Genomic DNA, 16,147 nt, shown 5'->3' with positions numbered 1-16,147 from the left:
TGATTGATTATGACTGACAGCAGCTAATGTGGCATTTCACAATATCTGGTAGAAAAAGGTTCCAGTGATCCCAATGCAAAGACATTGCATGTATCTGAAGTGATAAATACGCCAATCCTGCACTCCTCATTATACTTTGTGTGTCTGTGTTGAACTGTAACTCTTAAGAATGTATAATCATCATCAATTAAAACTAACATAGGATTCTCTGAAGCTGCTAGGGGATAAAGAAGGGAGCCAGCCTCAGCATCCATACATAGATAAGGATGCTTTTAATAGGACTCCACAGGAAATAAAACCAACAAATGGGGTCTCAGAAAACCCAGAAGCTTTTGTACAGCAAATGTAACTGTGAATCCGTGAAGAGGTAGCCCACAGGATGTGGGGAAATATTTTCAAGCTATACATCTGATAGAGAGGTAGTGTTTAGAATATACAAGGAACTTAAAAGAAAAACCTAAACACTAAGAAAATAATCCAAGTAAAACTGAGCTAAACAGAGTTTTCAAAAGGAGAACTACAAATGGTTAGGGAACAGTCTAAAGAGTCTTCAAAAAGCAACTAAGGAGATGGCTCAGCTGTTAAAGCACTTGTCATATAAGACTGGAGAGTTCAGATCCCTGAAACCCACCTAAATGCTATGTGGGCATACATGGTGTCTTATCTATTATTCTAGCTCAGAAGGCAGAGAGACACAAGATCCTTAGAACATGTTGGCTGGAAAGATTGACCATAATAGTAAGCTTATGTTTGATTAAGAAACCCTGCATTCTCTGGAAGAGTAATTGAGGATTTACAAAGCAACCACAGGCCTCCACGTGTACATATACACATATATATGACCATATATACACATAAACATATGTGTGCATATATCTCCTCATATGCATACATTAACTCATGTATGCCACCTACACATACATGGAAATGGAAAAATATTTAGCAGCAATGGACATTAGGTATGCTGATTAAAACTCTCCTAAGATTCTACTATCTTACTTCAGTCAGGATGGCCATCATCTAAGCTTCAGATCTACTGCCAGAAAGGCAATGTTGAGCCCAATCTGACAGTCAAATATAGCAACCAGAATTGTTCTCTGGGTCTCTTTGAAGGGGATTTTGCTGGTTTTTTTTTTTTTTGTTGTTGTTTTTTGTTTTTTGTTTTAATCACACAAATTGTACTGAATTCTTTCTAGAAGAAGATACTGAGAACTATTCCTCTCCTACATATGCATGCATGTGTATAAAAGAGCTTTCCCCACAGAATGACTGATGGTAATAAGCTCTGACCCTCCAACCTCCTCCTCCATCCTCATTCTTTTGACCTCAAGTGGCTTGTTTGCTATATTCCTTACATAGTCACAGTGCTCTGCCATCCAGTGCTAGTGTTCATTGAAAAGCCCCCGCTTACCTAATTGTGCCTTGAGAGCATCTGAAATCTCAAGCATTATGGATGTGGGAAGTTTTACAGTGGTCTCGTTAAGACCCGGAATGATAAGATGAACTGAAAGGAAATAGATACAAGTGTAAGAAGAGGAAGAAAAAAATGTATCATACAAAAACAAAGCATGGCGAATCAGAAAGTAGAAATTAAAAGCTGACATTTCCTTCATTTGGTTAAGTTCAACTCCACATTGAAAATGAGAAAAATATGACTTTTTAAATAGAGTTTTTCCCCCCATATCTAGAACTTATCTACAGAAATCCTGTGGGTTTAAATTCAAAGGCTCAAAACTCTTACATGGGCCAGAGCTATTTCTTAAACATGCCAAGATAAAGTAAGTAGCTTAGAATGGACACAAGCCGAGAATCTAAAAACAGTAACATGAAGTAGACTGACACTAATTTAGCACACTTGCCCATAGTATAAAACTTCATGAGGACCCTATTATCAAAAGCCAGCCTAGACTACACATTCTAGATACACATGACCGACTTACCTAGTATTGTTCCTCCAAAAGGAGTCTTGTCTGGGGATTTGGTTGAAGCCCTATGGGTGACATTCTGAATCACTGGCGAAACATAAAAAGACAGTAGTGTGATGGGGATGAACACAGGAAGCAATACGAAGCTAATGGTGTAAAGCTACCTTCCATCGTATGGTCTTAATCTAAATTTCTCAATCAACAGAAGCACCTCAGTGAGTTAGCTATCACGTCAACGGAAGAATTAGGTATGTCCTGCCTTAAACAAAGCCTGTCTTTATTACTTGAGCATAAAGTATCCCATTCTAAGTCGTGGAAATCCCACTCTGTCTCTATGTGCGTTCTGCCCATTTCACAGAGCAATTGAGAGCTTGCATAACACATTGCAATGATGAGACAGTATATGTAGTTGAAAAACATATCTTCAAATCGAAGAATCGTTCAGTGATCCCAGCAGTAACTGGTCCTGCCTTCAGCATATACTTAGGACACGGTGTTTTCTTAAAAGAAAGAACTATTTTAAGGCAGTAGCTCTTCTACCAAGAGATTTTTCTCTGGAAATAATGGAGTTGTTTTAATAACTTGAAAACTGGAAGCCAAAACAAAACTGGACAATGAAATGAAATACAGTATTGTAATTCTTAAAACATGGACATCTTTACTTCCCCTAAGTGACTGCTAAATCACAGTTTTCATTCTCAATATCCTAAATGGTCTGCTAATTGTTTTCCTCGTGTACTTAAGTTAGGATTTAGATAACTTAATCCTAAGTAAAGATCCACATGTTTAACTGATTAATTTAAACATAACACATGGTACAACCACTTTGTTGCCCCACTGGTATGATTTGTTCAAGGTTTTTCATATTGATGCCACAGCCAAAATTATGTATTAACCATAAACTTACACTAGTTTCTTCAAATGTTTTCCAAGCACCACTTTCAGAAAAACTGAGAAAGCAGACACTGTATGTTTATATTAGATGAACAGACCACTACAATAGTTTCTCAGAATATCAGACTAATTACCTTGCTTGATGATTGTTATTGGGATTAGCTTCCTTGGGACATATGCTGGCTGGAAAGAGAGAAAGTCAACTTTTACATCAGTGTTAATAAAAAAATCAGAATTCTGAGAGGAGTCCTTTCTTGTCTTCAGTGAAATCACCCATGACAGCGGTTTAACAGTCACTGGATAAATATTTAGAATATGCGTTTGCCTTCATTTGTGCTGAACTCATTTGTTTACCCCATAGAGGGCCGAAACCTCACAGAAGCAAGTCTTCAGAACTCCCATTTTCTTAGAAATTGCAGCAGTGGGTACCCACTCTTCCCACAGATTTCCACTATGAAACTGATACTCTGGTCCAGCTTTCCCTCAAACTAGGAATAAGATTACTTAAGATGGGCCAGGACCAGAACGCAAAGACTGAGCACTATGAAGAAATTGAAGACTGTGATTACAACAACCCTAAGGACACCTCCGACTTTTGCCCTGGACTTTAGGCTGCTGACAGTAATGATGAAGAGTCACGTGATTTATTAGAAGAAACCAGTTGGGACCCTTGACCTCGAATCTGATCCTTGCTGTATGCCCAAGACAACATGGGAGAATGGTCACATTTCTCCTGAAAGCCAAGGAGTAGATATCACAACTTACAGAGAGTTGAACCTGTAGCTGAGTCTCAGAAGGTGAATAGAATAGAAATTCATGATGCCAAGACTGCCAGAGAGATGGTCATGAAGAAGCTGAAGCAGAATATGTGAAGTCTGCTGACAGAGTTTTCTAGAAAGGAGGCTGTCACAGAGGCAAACCACAGTGACAATGGAAAGAAGGGGCTCCCAAGGAGAAGAAACTCGGTGTGCGCTCAAAGGATCTGCAGAGGAGGCTGCCCCTGCCCATGGCTCAGAATCTCTCATTACCCCTGGCTCTTGCGTGTCTCCTGCAGTTAGCCAACGAAAAGAATCTGAAGCTAAAAGGCACAGAGGGTCTCTCTGATGCTCTTATGACACAAAGAAACTGGGTCCACTTTTGAGATGCCTGCAGCAGGAGGCCCATTGCTTTCTAGTGGCAATGGAGAAGTGCTGGGGCTGTCGTGTGGCTATAGCCAACGAGCACGGCGCTTGCTGTTGTTCTCCCTCTCTTACCACCTCAGTCTGGATGGCACACTCTGGAGCTCCGTGCTGGTGCAAGTTTTCATGTGGGTAACCATCCACCCTGGAGAAGGGTGCCTGTTTGTCTGAGGTATAAAGAACTGTTTGAGCATAAACTAGTGCTGCTGTTAGTGAGGATACTGTAATCGCCCACAGTCCTTAGTACCACCTTTTACTGCACAAGAGAGAAGAACAGTGACTCAGAACAAAATATTTCTTCAAACTGAACCTAAACATGTTCATTCTGCCACTCTGCACTGATTTATATGTGGGGGGACTCCAAATTTGAAGGTCATGACCCAGAGGACCGCATGTCTTACCGTCACCCAAACTATCTTCCAAGCCCCATGGGATGTTTTGATGTCCCACAGTGCCTAGGGATAGGATTAGACTTTAAAGTGGAGTCACTGGCTGCCAGACACAATCACATGGGCAAATGGTGAGGCAGATGAGAGAGGTGTGGAGAGAGGTGGTGATGAGAATGATAGGGAGTTCAAATTAGGAGGATTAGAGTTGAGCTGTTGAAAGAGTAAGAATGACCAAATTTGGGCACTTGGTTTAACTCACATACTTGAAGGAGGCACAGCATGAGCAGATCTGCCTATTTTGAATGTGCACTGAATTTGAGACACTAATAACATTCACAGCTGTGAGTGAAAGAGTGTGGGGACATGTTATCATTTTTCAGGATGGTGTAAGAGGGGCCATAACACCGACCTTACTCTTGCTATTTCTCTCCCTGTATGTTTAAAAACTATAAAAGAATTTACTATCACTGGATAATTATTTTTAAAGGATAATCTCTACTCACTGAGCCAGAAATTTCTACCTTACTATACCAGCATAAGTACTCAATCAGGTACAGATAATTATGTGTGTGAGCACATTTATTACTATGATTGAATAAATTTATTACCTAAAGTTCAGGCTTTATTCAATAAGGTGTAGTTCAAATAGTTTTCTATTCATAGTCTGAAAAAATATAAAGGCTATAAATATAAATTTAGACTCACACTATAACCCAAATTTACAATACACAGGTGCACACATACATATGTACATACGTAAAACATAGTAGAAAGAAATAACATCACAATTTCAACACCAGTTATTATAAGCTGACATTAAATTTTGTACATATACCTTTATTTACCAAGATCCTGAGACAAGTGAGTTTCAATAGAAATTTTCAGAGGAAGATGTTTCCCTGACTTTGCCTACCACACATTTCCATACTGTAACTTAGGTCATCCACCACTGCTGGACAGGGCAATGATTGAAAAATAGCATTGCTGTGGTTTTCCTTATATGAATAGAATCACAAAAGAAACGAACATTCATAGAAAAGTAAAATATTGTCAGCTATGGGTTGCCACGCGCGGGAAGATCCCTTCTAGCTTTATCACTGTAGCATGTGTACACAGCTCGCACTGAGGACAGACAGGTCCCTGCCCACTCTATACTTCCCCAACACCCACCGTACCAGCAACCAGCCACTGCTCTATTTGTGCTGCGGAAGTACCCCCAGCCTGGGTCTCTACCTACCACTTCTAAGAATGTTGTTTTTACATTTGAACAGTTTATGTTCGCTTTCCTTGCAATTCATAGCTTTACATCTGTCTATAATAAGTATGTAATGCTTAGGAGATTCAATGTGATATTTTGAGAAAATTATACAAAGTGGTCCATCGTTCTTGTGGTGAGAAATTTGATATGTATTTCAATAAAGTTAATTGTTGCTTTCTATTGTATGGCCATTCTCAAGAACTGCTTTCTCTTATCTAAATGAAACTTTAGCATCTCCTTCTTCTTCAAGATTTATTATCTTCACACCCCTAGCCAGCACAGTATTCCCTATAGTATTCTCAAGACTTCTGAGAATTCTGCATGCCTAGTGGAGCAAGCTCTGGTTTCAGCAGAGCCTCCTATGTAGAAAGCCAGATTGTCTTTCTAGTACCAATATATAAAGTCTATGGCTACCGTGAAAAAGACATCTGAATATTCTGTTTATTTGCCTTAGGAGTCCTATCACAGTATTCTACAGAATGTGACATTTCTCAAAAACTGCTGAGATGCTACAGCAGAAATGCCTTCATATGGCTGTGCTGATCACCTTTGAACTGGATTGCATCAAATTTATCCTTCTTATGCTACAGTGATGGTTTTCAGACAAGCTTTTTTTTTTTTTTTAACAAATGGAAAATATTCTATTCATCACGTGAATGGAACAACGTTTCTGTTCTGAGTTCTTGCTTGAGTACTGACCAATGTTTTATTAAATTGATGACAAGAATATAGGTACAGGGTGTGCTGCCAAAAATAAGGAAACGATTTAGCTGCAGAATGCATTTCTTTCTAGACCTGTAATTGCTTTCTTGCCTAATCTGTAATCCAAAGACTAAGACTAGACCAGTGAACAAATATCTACCTCTCAGCAGATAGATGTAAGGGCATCAAAAAAGTCCAACCATCCAATATGTCTACCAAATACAAAAGTCCCCATGAAGAAATGCACACTGAGTTCTTCCTCTCTGTCTGCTTACGAGGTGAAAGTAGAAGGAAACATCTGCTGCCTAAAATCACTGGAAAACAAAATATGATAATTCTTAAGATACCGAGGTTTAATCATTTTCATTTAAAACCTAATTTCATTTAGGTTTTATGTTCAGCATTTTTTTTTAAAAGATACCACCACTACCCTTCCCTTGTTTCCACAGGCTAGTTTCTATGGCTGTTGATGAATGTGTGCTAGAGCCATGGGTATATACAGTATGAAACTAGAATATGAGGAGTGTGGACCAGTGTTGTAATATGGTTTGAATCTCTCTCTCAAAATACACGTTAGGAACTTAGTACAACACTATCAGCTGGTATAAAATATAGGAGGTGACTAGATCTGAAGAGTTCTTCTAATGCTAGGGAATGGAGTTAACGAGTGAAACCACGGGCTTCCTAAAGATCCTGCTTGGTTTCTTGTCAATTTGGCATAAGCTGGAGTTATCTGGGAAGAGGAACCTCAACTGAGAAGATGTCTCCATCTGATTGCCTAAAGGCAACTATGTGGACACATTTTCTGGATTAATGCCTGATGTGAGTACACCCAGGCTCACATGAAGACTCTTGGGCAAGTGGTCTTGAGTTGTACAAGAAAGCAGGCTGAGCAAGCCATGGGGAGCAAGCATTTCTCAATGGCTTCTGCTTTGATTTTGCCTCTAGGTTTCCCCTTGAGCCATTGCCTGACTTCTCTTGATGATGAACTATGACCTGTGAGGCAAAATAAACCCTTTCCTTTTCAAATATCTTTCCGTCATGGTGTTTACCACACCAATAGAAACTCAATGAAGAAACCAATAAAAGGCCAAGCTTGCTCCCATCTCTCTTTTCCTTTTGCTTCCTACCATAGGATAACATATTATGAAGTCTTTTACCAAGTGCCAATTTCTTGGTCTTAGATATCCAAGCCTTTAGAATTACATAAAACATACATCTATGTTCGTGCTGGCTAGTATTATGTCAGTTTGACACACAAACTAGAGTTATCTGAAATGAGAGAACCTTAACTGAGAAAAATGTCTCCATAAGATCCAGTAGTAAGGCATTTTCTTAATTAGTTATTGATGCAGAAGGACCTACCCCATTGTGGGTGATTTCATCCCTGGGCTGGTGGTCTTGGGTTCTATAAGAAAGCAGGCTGAGCCAGCCATGGAAAGCAAGCTAGTAAACAACACCCTCCCTGACCTCTGTATCAGCTCCTGCTTCCAGATTTCAGCCTTGTTCTGAGTTCCTGTCCTGACTTCCTTCAGTGATGAGCAGCAATGTGGAAGTGTAAGCTGAATAAAACCTTTCCTTCCCAACTTGCTCTTTTGTCATTGCAATGATAGAAACCCTAACTAAGACAGTGGTCTTTATGAATTACCTGGTCTAGAGCATCTTCATTTTTCCCATTAATAAAAAAAATTCTATTTTTTTATTAATTACAGCTTATTCACTTTGTATCCTAGCTGTAGCCCCATCCCTCATTCCCTTCCAATCCCACACTCCCTCCCTCATCTCCTTCCTTGCCCCTCTCCAAGTCCACTGATAGGGGAGATCCTTCTCCCCTTCCCTCTGATCCTAGCCTATCATGTCTTATCAGGACTGGGTGCATTATCTTCCTCTGTGGCCTGGTAAGTCTGCCCACCCCTCAAGGCGAGATGATCAAAGAGCCAGCCACTGAGTTCATGTCAGAGACAGTCTGGGGCATCTTCGTACAGCCATACAAAACAACTAAACAAGAAGACACACATAGGTGCAATGCCACTGCCCATGAATGTCACCCTGGTGTGGTGTCCTTAGGCAGTTTCTTTGCTGGCTATATTTGCTCTGCAACTTGCTGACCCTCAATCTTGCTGCAACCTCCATCCCTACACTCCTTCTACAATTTCTGTCCTCTTCATTTAGCAAATATTTTCAGAATGTTTTCAGCACACCAGAAGATAACTATAATGCTTACTTCTCTGTAAGAGATGTTATCTTTTTCTAAAAAAAAAAAAAAAAATCCCACGTCTTTAAAGACATCTTACATTGCACTAGCCTTGAACAGGCTGATTAACCGTTGTGCTATACCTTGAGCAAGGCAGTCAGGGAAGATTAAATTAGTGCTGTTCAATGTGAAAATAACACTGAAACGGAAATGGAAAGCCAATGGAAATAAACCAGGTGAGGTTTTATTGTCATTCTATTGTATTTTTGTCATGAGTAGAGAAAGCCTTTGATTATGTAAAATTAAAACAGTAGCAGCAGTAGTAGGACAGAGTGTTAAATTTATCTTTTGCACTAAACCAATGCTCTCCTCATACTATATTGAAAATTAGCTTTTATTAATATCAGTGATAGCAAGGAAGCTATTATTAGAAGGTTTGTCCATATGCTATTTTTATGGCATCCAAGTGTCTATTGAGGGTTTAATTTTATTTTCAGGCCCTGGGAAGTTGCAGCTGTCGTTTGAGGAGGAGTAAAGGGGTGTTCAAAATCTAATTTCAAGGACTCAAGAGCTAAACAACATGAAAAGCACTTGGTCATTTTAAATTCTGCTTCTAATTTGTTTTAGGGTGTCCTAATGAAAGTTACAAAACATACTGTTTCAGTCTAACATCTGGCTGAAATTGACTCTAACATGCTCCATTTGAATGTCTTCAAAGTTTTTGGTTAACTGAAATAAGACATAAACCTCTGGTGACTGGTGATTGTGTGTGTGTGTTTCTGCTTAACAAAATGGATATTCAGAATGAAGGTGCTTCTTATATTCATGCTGTATAATTTTAAGACATAAGTGTGGCCACAAGGTCTTAGTTCATTTATCTGATCAACGTTATATTTGACACATTCATTCCACATTAGTGAACGGCTGTGAGTATGTGCTGGTATAACAGGTGTGGACTCCATCACACCTGCCGTGGTGCCTGGGCATGAGGTGTTCAGGACTGGAAAGACTTCAGGTCATCAGTGTGGGGTGGCATGGTCCCACAGCCTGAAAACGCCCTTTAGAGACATGTGTTAGAAACTCAACCCTCAGTGCAACCATGTTGAAAGGGAACGTTTTAAAAGGAGATTACAAGGGATCCTCCATTTTGTGGGAGTAGCTCTCTTAAAATAAGTTGACTTTGAATGGAAAATGAAATGGTAGAAGTAGCACCATGGTTTAAAGGAACACAGACTCTGAGGAAAGTCGGGTCAAATGACTTTACATTTCAAAAAAATATTCAAATGTAGTACACAGGTCAATAACTGTTGGTGTTTGCCAAATTAACCAAATTAAAAATTTTAAAGAGACAATGTATTTAAATTGAAGCCATTTGAATTTTAAATAAAACCTACTAACAAACATTAGGTTATGCACAGGTACTTTACAAAAAAGGTATATAATCTATTGCATACATGGAATAAATAAAAATATTACATTAAAAAGGAATAGATACCGAAAAAAGAAAAACATCACAAATATTATAACAAGCACTTCCTCCTTACATGCATTTTACATGATGCATTTATGTTTTATATGAATAATCACAGTTTTGCTTATGATCATGCATTGTCACTTTAGGGATAAAGATGGGAATGACATCACTGAAGGTACTTCACAACTGGTAGAACAAAGGAGCAAACCAATCAGAAGAGGCGATGCCGCATGTCCCTGGTATAACTTGAGTGGGCTTGCCAACAGAATGCATCCCTAGCTATAAAAATTACTGTATGTAATGTAACCGGGGGCATAAGATGGGAGTGATTTAACGCACAAGCTTTTAGCCTAATTATTATTTATCTTTTTAAAAGGATAACATAATGTTAAAATACTTTTCCTGTACTGAGTACTTCTTGTAGTAAGGTGTTAGGATCATTTGTGGTTTCAAAGGTTTAGAATTCAGAATATTGAATGACAACCGCCTTCAGTGAGTCTTTTACTTAAAAGTAAGACATCACATGCCTCTTGGAATACCACCTTTTAAGATCAGTCTCAGAGAAGAAACGGGTAAATATTTGGACGTAGACTTGATGTGGACTGAAATACACATCTGAAATATCAAATCAACTTCAAACGTGTTCTACACGACCACATCACCTAGCCGAAGGCTGCCCCATGTGAGTGCTGTGCAACTTTCCCATGTCTCAGACTGCCTGAGCATCAAAGTCTGTTCACGAGACACTTTTCGGCTATCCAGAGGATTCTCATAAATAGGGTATTACAGAGCTTTAAACAGCTTTTCAATGAACTTGGGTTTTCCTTTGGAAATAACCGAGAGTTTTAAAGTACAGCTCATCCCAGCTGGCTGGATTTGGGGGTGCTCCACCTCACAGCTGGAAGTGATACAACTTTGGCTCTGTGTCACAGATGCAGGAAGCTCCTCCCGAGCCCTATCACAGCTGTTTATGGAAAAGAAATCAAATTCTTGTGGCAGAGTACCAATTATCTTTCCCAATCTCACTGAGCAATGCATCCTATATGACGTATTCTGACAAAAATAAATAAAAATGATTGACATATGGTAGATGTAAAAGAATGAAAGAAATTACATCATTCAGTCACACAAAGATTAGGCAAGAAAGATAAGAGGATAGGGGATAAGATTTGATCCCTAGGAAACCGATTGCAACAAAGAATGAAGAATGCTCTGCAAGAGAACAGGAACTATGCAGTGTAGCAGGTTTGTTTTTCATATATAATAATGACTGGACTTCAGAAAGACCAAAACCAAAGAGACATCCGAGAGTGTCATGTGTCAAGCCATGCTATCAAGCTAACTAATTGCTTAGAAAAATGCAGAGCCTTACTGTATACCACAGCAAAGGGAAGTCCATGGAGTTTAGAGTTTAATTACTGCAAAAACCAAAATTAAAAGAGAAATATATACATTTATCTGTTGTGTGCTGAGGGAAAGGCTTTGTTAACCATAACACAACTGAAGATATAATGAAAGTCTAATCAACTGGACGAAACACATTTCAAGATGTGACTATTTTGACAATTGTGACTAAGAAAGTTGATAGAAAATATAAGAAAAATACTTTCTAGATAGCATCACAAAGGTTCCTTTAGTCCATATAGTCTTTAGTCGGGAAAAAATCATACAATTCCCATTAACAAAGAGCCACAACTAATGGCCACTGAATGGAAAACAAAAGCAAAGATAATTTCCATTTCTGTGAAAGTGGTACTAATATAACATATTACCCAAAATGTTAGTGGTACAAATATACACTATTGATAAGCAAGGTAAGCTCTTGTTTATCTATTTGTTATCTACTTGTAAGATTGTAAGCTGGGATAATCTTCTTGGAAAGAAAGTTGCCCATTCACACAAAACAGCCTTAAAAATGTTTAAAATCTAAACTGCCAATAGGCATTTTAATTATTTCACTCAAATTAAAAATTAATTACAAATAATTAAAATGCCTATAACGTAAAAACTGAATAAGTCAATGATCATGTAGTTTGGATTATGCAATCCACAGATAATAATGTCATAAACTCTGGGTTGAACTGGGATCTGTATCCTCTATACCAACCCAACCCATGCAACTTCCTTCCATCTAAGTCATACTTAACCTTTAGGCTGAGCTTTTCACATGCTGTGTTCTGCTCTGTCTACATCAGACACAGAACTAACATGTCCAGATCTCATTGCAATACATATATATATATATATATATATATATATATATATATATATATATATGAAAAAGCAAAGCAGCAACTCCCAACAAATTCCCCACTAGTCTTAGAAATGTTCTCCATGAGAATTACCAGATGAGCCCCAGGACACAGAATTTAAAAAAACAATCATAAACTCCATCAAGGAATTCGATGGCTGTAAAGAAGACACAGAGAAGCAGTTTGATGAACTTAAGAAATAAACACCTCAGTGATGCCTAAGAAACATAGACATATGTAAATGATGAAGACAATACAGAATGGAATTCCATAAAGATACAGAAACATTAAAGCAGATTTAATCTAAAATAAAGATGGAATTTAAAACCCCAATAGCAACTAGAAAACACAAGGGAAAGTCATCGTCCCAGAATAAAAAAATTGGGGAGAAGGGAATAGCAGTGTTCAGGTTACCTGATCAGAAAAGTGAAAAGAACCCTTCATGCACATCTGACTGGGAGAGCCTTCTCAAGTTCTACAATTCTAACCCATGGTAACTCAGGTCCATATCAAATTCCCATTCTCTCACCCTGGTGCCTCTCTATCTGTTTGATAGCAAAGCACATTTCACCTTACACTCGAGTATGAAACACAAGCATCTCTCTCTCTCTGGTAGCTTTAATCTATGTCATAATTGATGGCATGATTCCTGAGGACCCCTTTGCTGAACTGACAGAAAATGGCATGTAGACCTACGAGTTTCAGGGAGGGTTGAAGGTGGGAACCGTAAGGCTCAAAACACACAAAACATTTACTGAACCCAGCAGAGCTTGGGCACATTTCAGACAACCAAACTAGTTGTTTCATCATTTCAAAATGTGGAAAGGTCTGAGCTTTACCAGTGTTTCTAGGGCGTGTAGCTATCAATCAGCTCTTAAAGTGTCATATGAAAAACAGCTCACCCAGTGGTGAACAATAATTGCTGCTTTTCCACAGGACCGGGATTAGATTCCTAGCGCCCACAGGTACCTGTACACATGTGGTGTACATATTTATTTATTCATTTTTATTTCTCTCTCTCTCACACACACATACACATACACATTAGATGAGCAAACCTTTTTAAAATTTTGCAAGACAATTGGCACAGGACACAACTTCATCAACAGAACACCAACAGCACAGGCTCTAAGATCAACAATCAATAAATGGGACCTCATGAAACTGAAAAGCTTCTGTAAAGCAAAGACATTGTTGTCAGAACAAAACAACAGCCTACAAATTGGGGAAAGATCTTCACCAACCCTATATCTGACAGAGGGCTAATATCCAGAATATATAAAGAACTAAAGAAGTTAAAAAGCAACAACTCCAGTAATCCAATTAAAAAATGGGGTACAGAGTAAACTGTGGGATCTAGAAAAGAACATCCTGAGTGAGGTATCCCAGAAGCAGAAAGAAACAAATGGTATATACTCACTTATCACTGGATATTAGACATATAATATAGGATAAACATACTAAAATCTGTACACCTAAAAAAGCTAAGGAAGAAGGAGGACCCTGGGTTAAGATGCTAAATCCTCATTCAGAAAGGCAAATGGGATGGACATCAGAACAGGGAGAAAACAGGGAACGGTACAGGAGCCTACCACAGAGGGCCTCTGAAAGACTCTACCCAGCAGTGTATCCAAGCAGAGGCTGAGACTCATAGTTAAACTTTGGGCAGAGTGCAGGGAATCTTATGAAAAAAAAAAAGGGGAGAGATAGAAAGATCTGGAGGGGACAGGAGCTCCGCAAGGAGAGAAAAAATCTGGGCACAGAAGTCCTTTCTGAGACTGATACGCCAACCAAGGACCATGCATGGAGATAACATAAAACCCCTGCACAGATGTAGCCCACAGCAGCTCAGTCTCCAAGTGGATTCCCTAGTAATGGGAACAGGGACTGTCTCTGACATGAACTCAATGGCTGGCTCTTTGATCACCTCCCTGTGAGGGGGGAACAGCCTTACCAGGCCACAGAAGAAGACAATGCAGCCAGTCCTTATGAGAACAGATAGACTAGGATCAGAGGGAAGGGGTGGAGGACCTCCCCTATCAGTGGACTTGGGGAGGGGAATAGGAGGAGATGAGGGAGGGAGGGTAGGGTTGGGAGGGGATAGGGAGAGGGCTACAGCTAGGATACAAAGTGAATAAACTGTAATTAATAAAATAATAGATATATTTTAAAAAAAATTTACAAGAATGAGCAAAATCTCAAAATACTCTAGATATTCAAATACTAGAATAACTGAATTGAATCTATGAATTATAGAGCTTAAACAATTTAGAAATGGTTTGAGAGCATATTTCTATGATTTTTAGAAAAAAAAAAAAAAACAAAACAGCTAATTCCTAAATCATCAAATATTTTACCCAGAGTCTAGTAGATAATCCCAGCACCTCACAGTAGGGTTGTCCCTTCACCTAAGTAGAAATACAATGCAGATATAATTATCTTTAAAGAAAATTCTTAATAATAATAAATTGGCACCTACCACTGTGTGGACCTGGTCATAAGTGCTCTGGATTTTCCCATTTACTTTGTTTTTACCTGAAAACAAGGAGAAAAATGGCACTATTTTTATTACTTCTGCCTCTTGATCAATTCTAGCTCACTGTGAGGCTAATTCCAAGTCACACTCTTTATTTTGGCATGTAGTTTCATTTACTGTCATTTCAGATATTAATTCCAATGATGTGTGAGTACAAAGGTCAGGAAAAGAAGTTCAGGACTCCCTGTAGTAGGCTGTGTCCATTTCCGCTGGCCTACCTTCCCATGTGATTTTTACACATATTGACATTTTATTTGTTCAGCTCAGATGCTGTTCATAGGTCAAATATATATTTCAAAGTACTTCAATGTCATAGCTGGAAACAAAGTTGTTCATTATCTATTTTAAAAAATCACATTATAAAAAATTCAGAATTCTCAATGTTTAAATTCTATTCCTTTTGTATTTTCTTAAGTACTTGAACATGTTAACTATTGAAAATGAACTTATTTTGTATCATATAGCTATTAAAATGATTTAAAGTAGAAAATTAGAAAAAAAATTTCTTGGACCAAGTACATACTTACTTCCAACAATAGTCTTATGATTGAAAATCTTACTCCAAATTCCACCTTCTATATTGTCTTTCACACCAAATTCATAAACCGTGTTGGGCTTTAGATTTTCCACAATTGTTTCAGTAGCTGGACAGAGTTGAAAAATCCATTTCTTTTCTTTATCTTTTTCTCTATATCGAATTGTATAAAGTCTGTTGAATGAAGAGATGATGGTTAAAAAAACACAGGGATATTCAGAATGTAAGTCCAAGCTTTTAAGGTTCATTTTATTAATGAGTATATGCATTTGTATTAGCATATACTCATGCTATTGTATGCAGGCACGTGTGTGTGTGTGTGTGTGTGTGTGTGTGTGTGTGTGTGTGTGTGCGCGCGCGCAAAAAACCCAGAACGCATTGCTGTATCTCTCAGGACTAGGGTTATAGGTGTTTGTGAGATGTTACTTCCACGCTGGGACCTAAATTCTGGTCCTCACGATTGGGCAGTAAGAGCTCTCAATTGTTGAGTCCATCTCCCTCAAGTGTCTTCATACACAAGAGTCCATCTCCCTCAAGTGTCTTCATATACAAGAGTCTTCAATCAGATGACTATATTAAACACATATTGAACTGTTCAGAGTTTTTAAAGCTTAAGAGAATATATATTTTTCGTTTTAAATTTTAACTTTCAAATAGGATTTCCATGTAGCAGCACAGTTAGGCACCAACAGAACTTCAGAATTCCAGTACAGTTATTAGCTACATAGGGAAATGAAAGAGAAAAGGCTAGGTAACCATCCCTTTCTGATTGCATAAAGAACAGAACCAAGGTGTTTTAAATAGTGCACT

The 16,147-nt window shown here is 38.4% G+C and overlaps 1 protein-coding gene across 3 annotated transcripts in view; it reads right to left on the bottom strand.

The window, feature by feature from the left end:
* The window catches only part of Abi3bp (ABI family member 3 binding protein), a 211,150-nt gene that overhangs the window by 107,755 nt on the left and 87,248 nt on the right, over positions 1 to 16,147 (bottom strand). For all 3 annotated transcript variants that reach the window (XM_055594593.1, XM_055594575.1, XM_055594585.1), the window contains exons 5-9: positions 15,330 to 15,511; positions 14,746 to 14,801; positions 2,954 to 3,002; positions 1,941 to 2,012; positions 1,412 to 1,504 (exon numbers count right to left, since the gene is read on the bottom strand). In XM_055594593.1, the coding sequence (XP_055450568.1) occupies positions 1,412 to 1,504; positions 1,941 to 2,012; positions 2,954 to 3,002; positions 14,746 to 14,801; positions 15,330 to 15,511 (452 nt within the window). The remainder of the gene's footprint in view (positions 1 to 1,411; positions 1,505 to 1,940; positions 2,013 to 2,953; positions 3,003 to 14,745; positions 14,802 to 15,329; positions 15,512 to 16,147) is intronic.

The sequence above is a fragment of the Psammomys obesus genome, unplaced genomic scaffold (genome assembly GCF_907164565.1).
Source record: "Psammomys obesus unplaced genomic scaffold, mPsaObe1.curated_primary_1811, whole genome shotgun sequence".
NCBI classification, from domain to species: domain Eukaryota; kingdom Metazoa; phylum Chordata; class Mammalia; order Rodentia; family Muridae; genus Psammomys; species Psammomys obesus.
The sequence above is the reverse complement of the archived record's forward strand: the minus strand, read 5'-3'. Positions and strand labels throughout refer to the sequence as shown.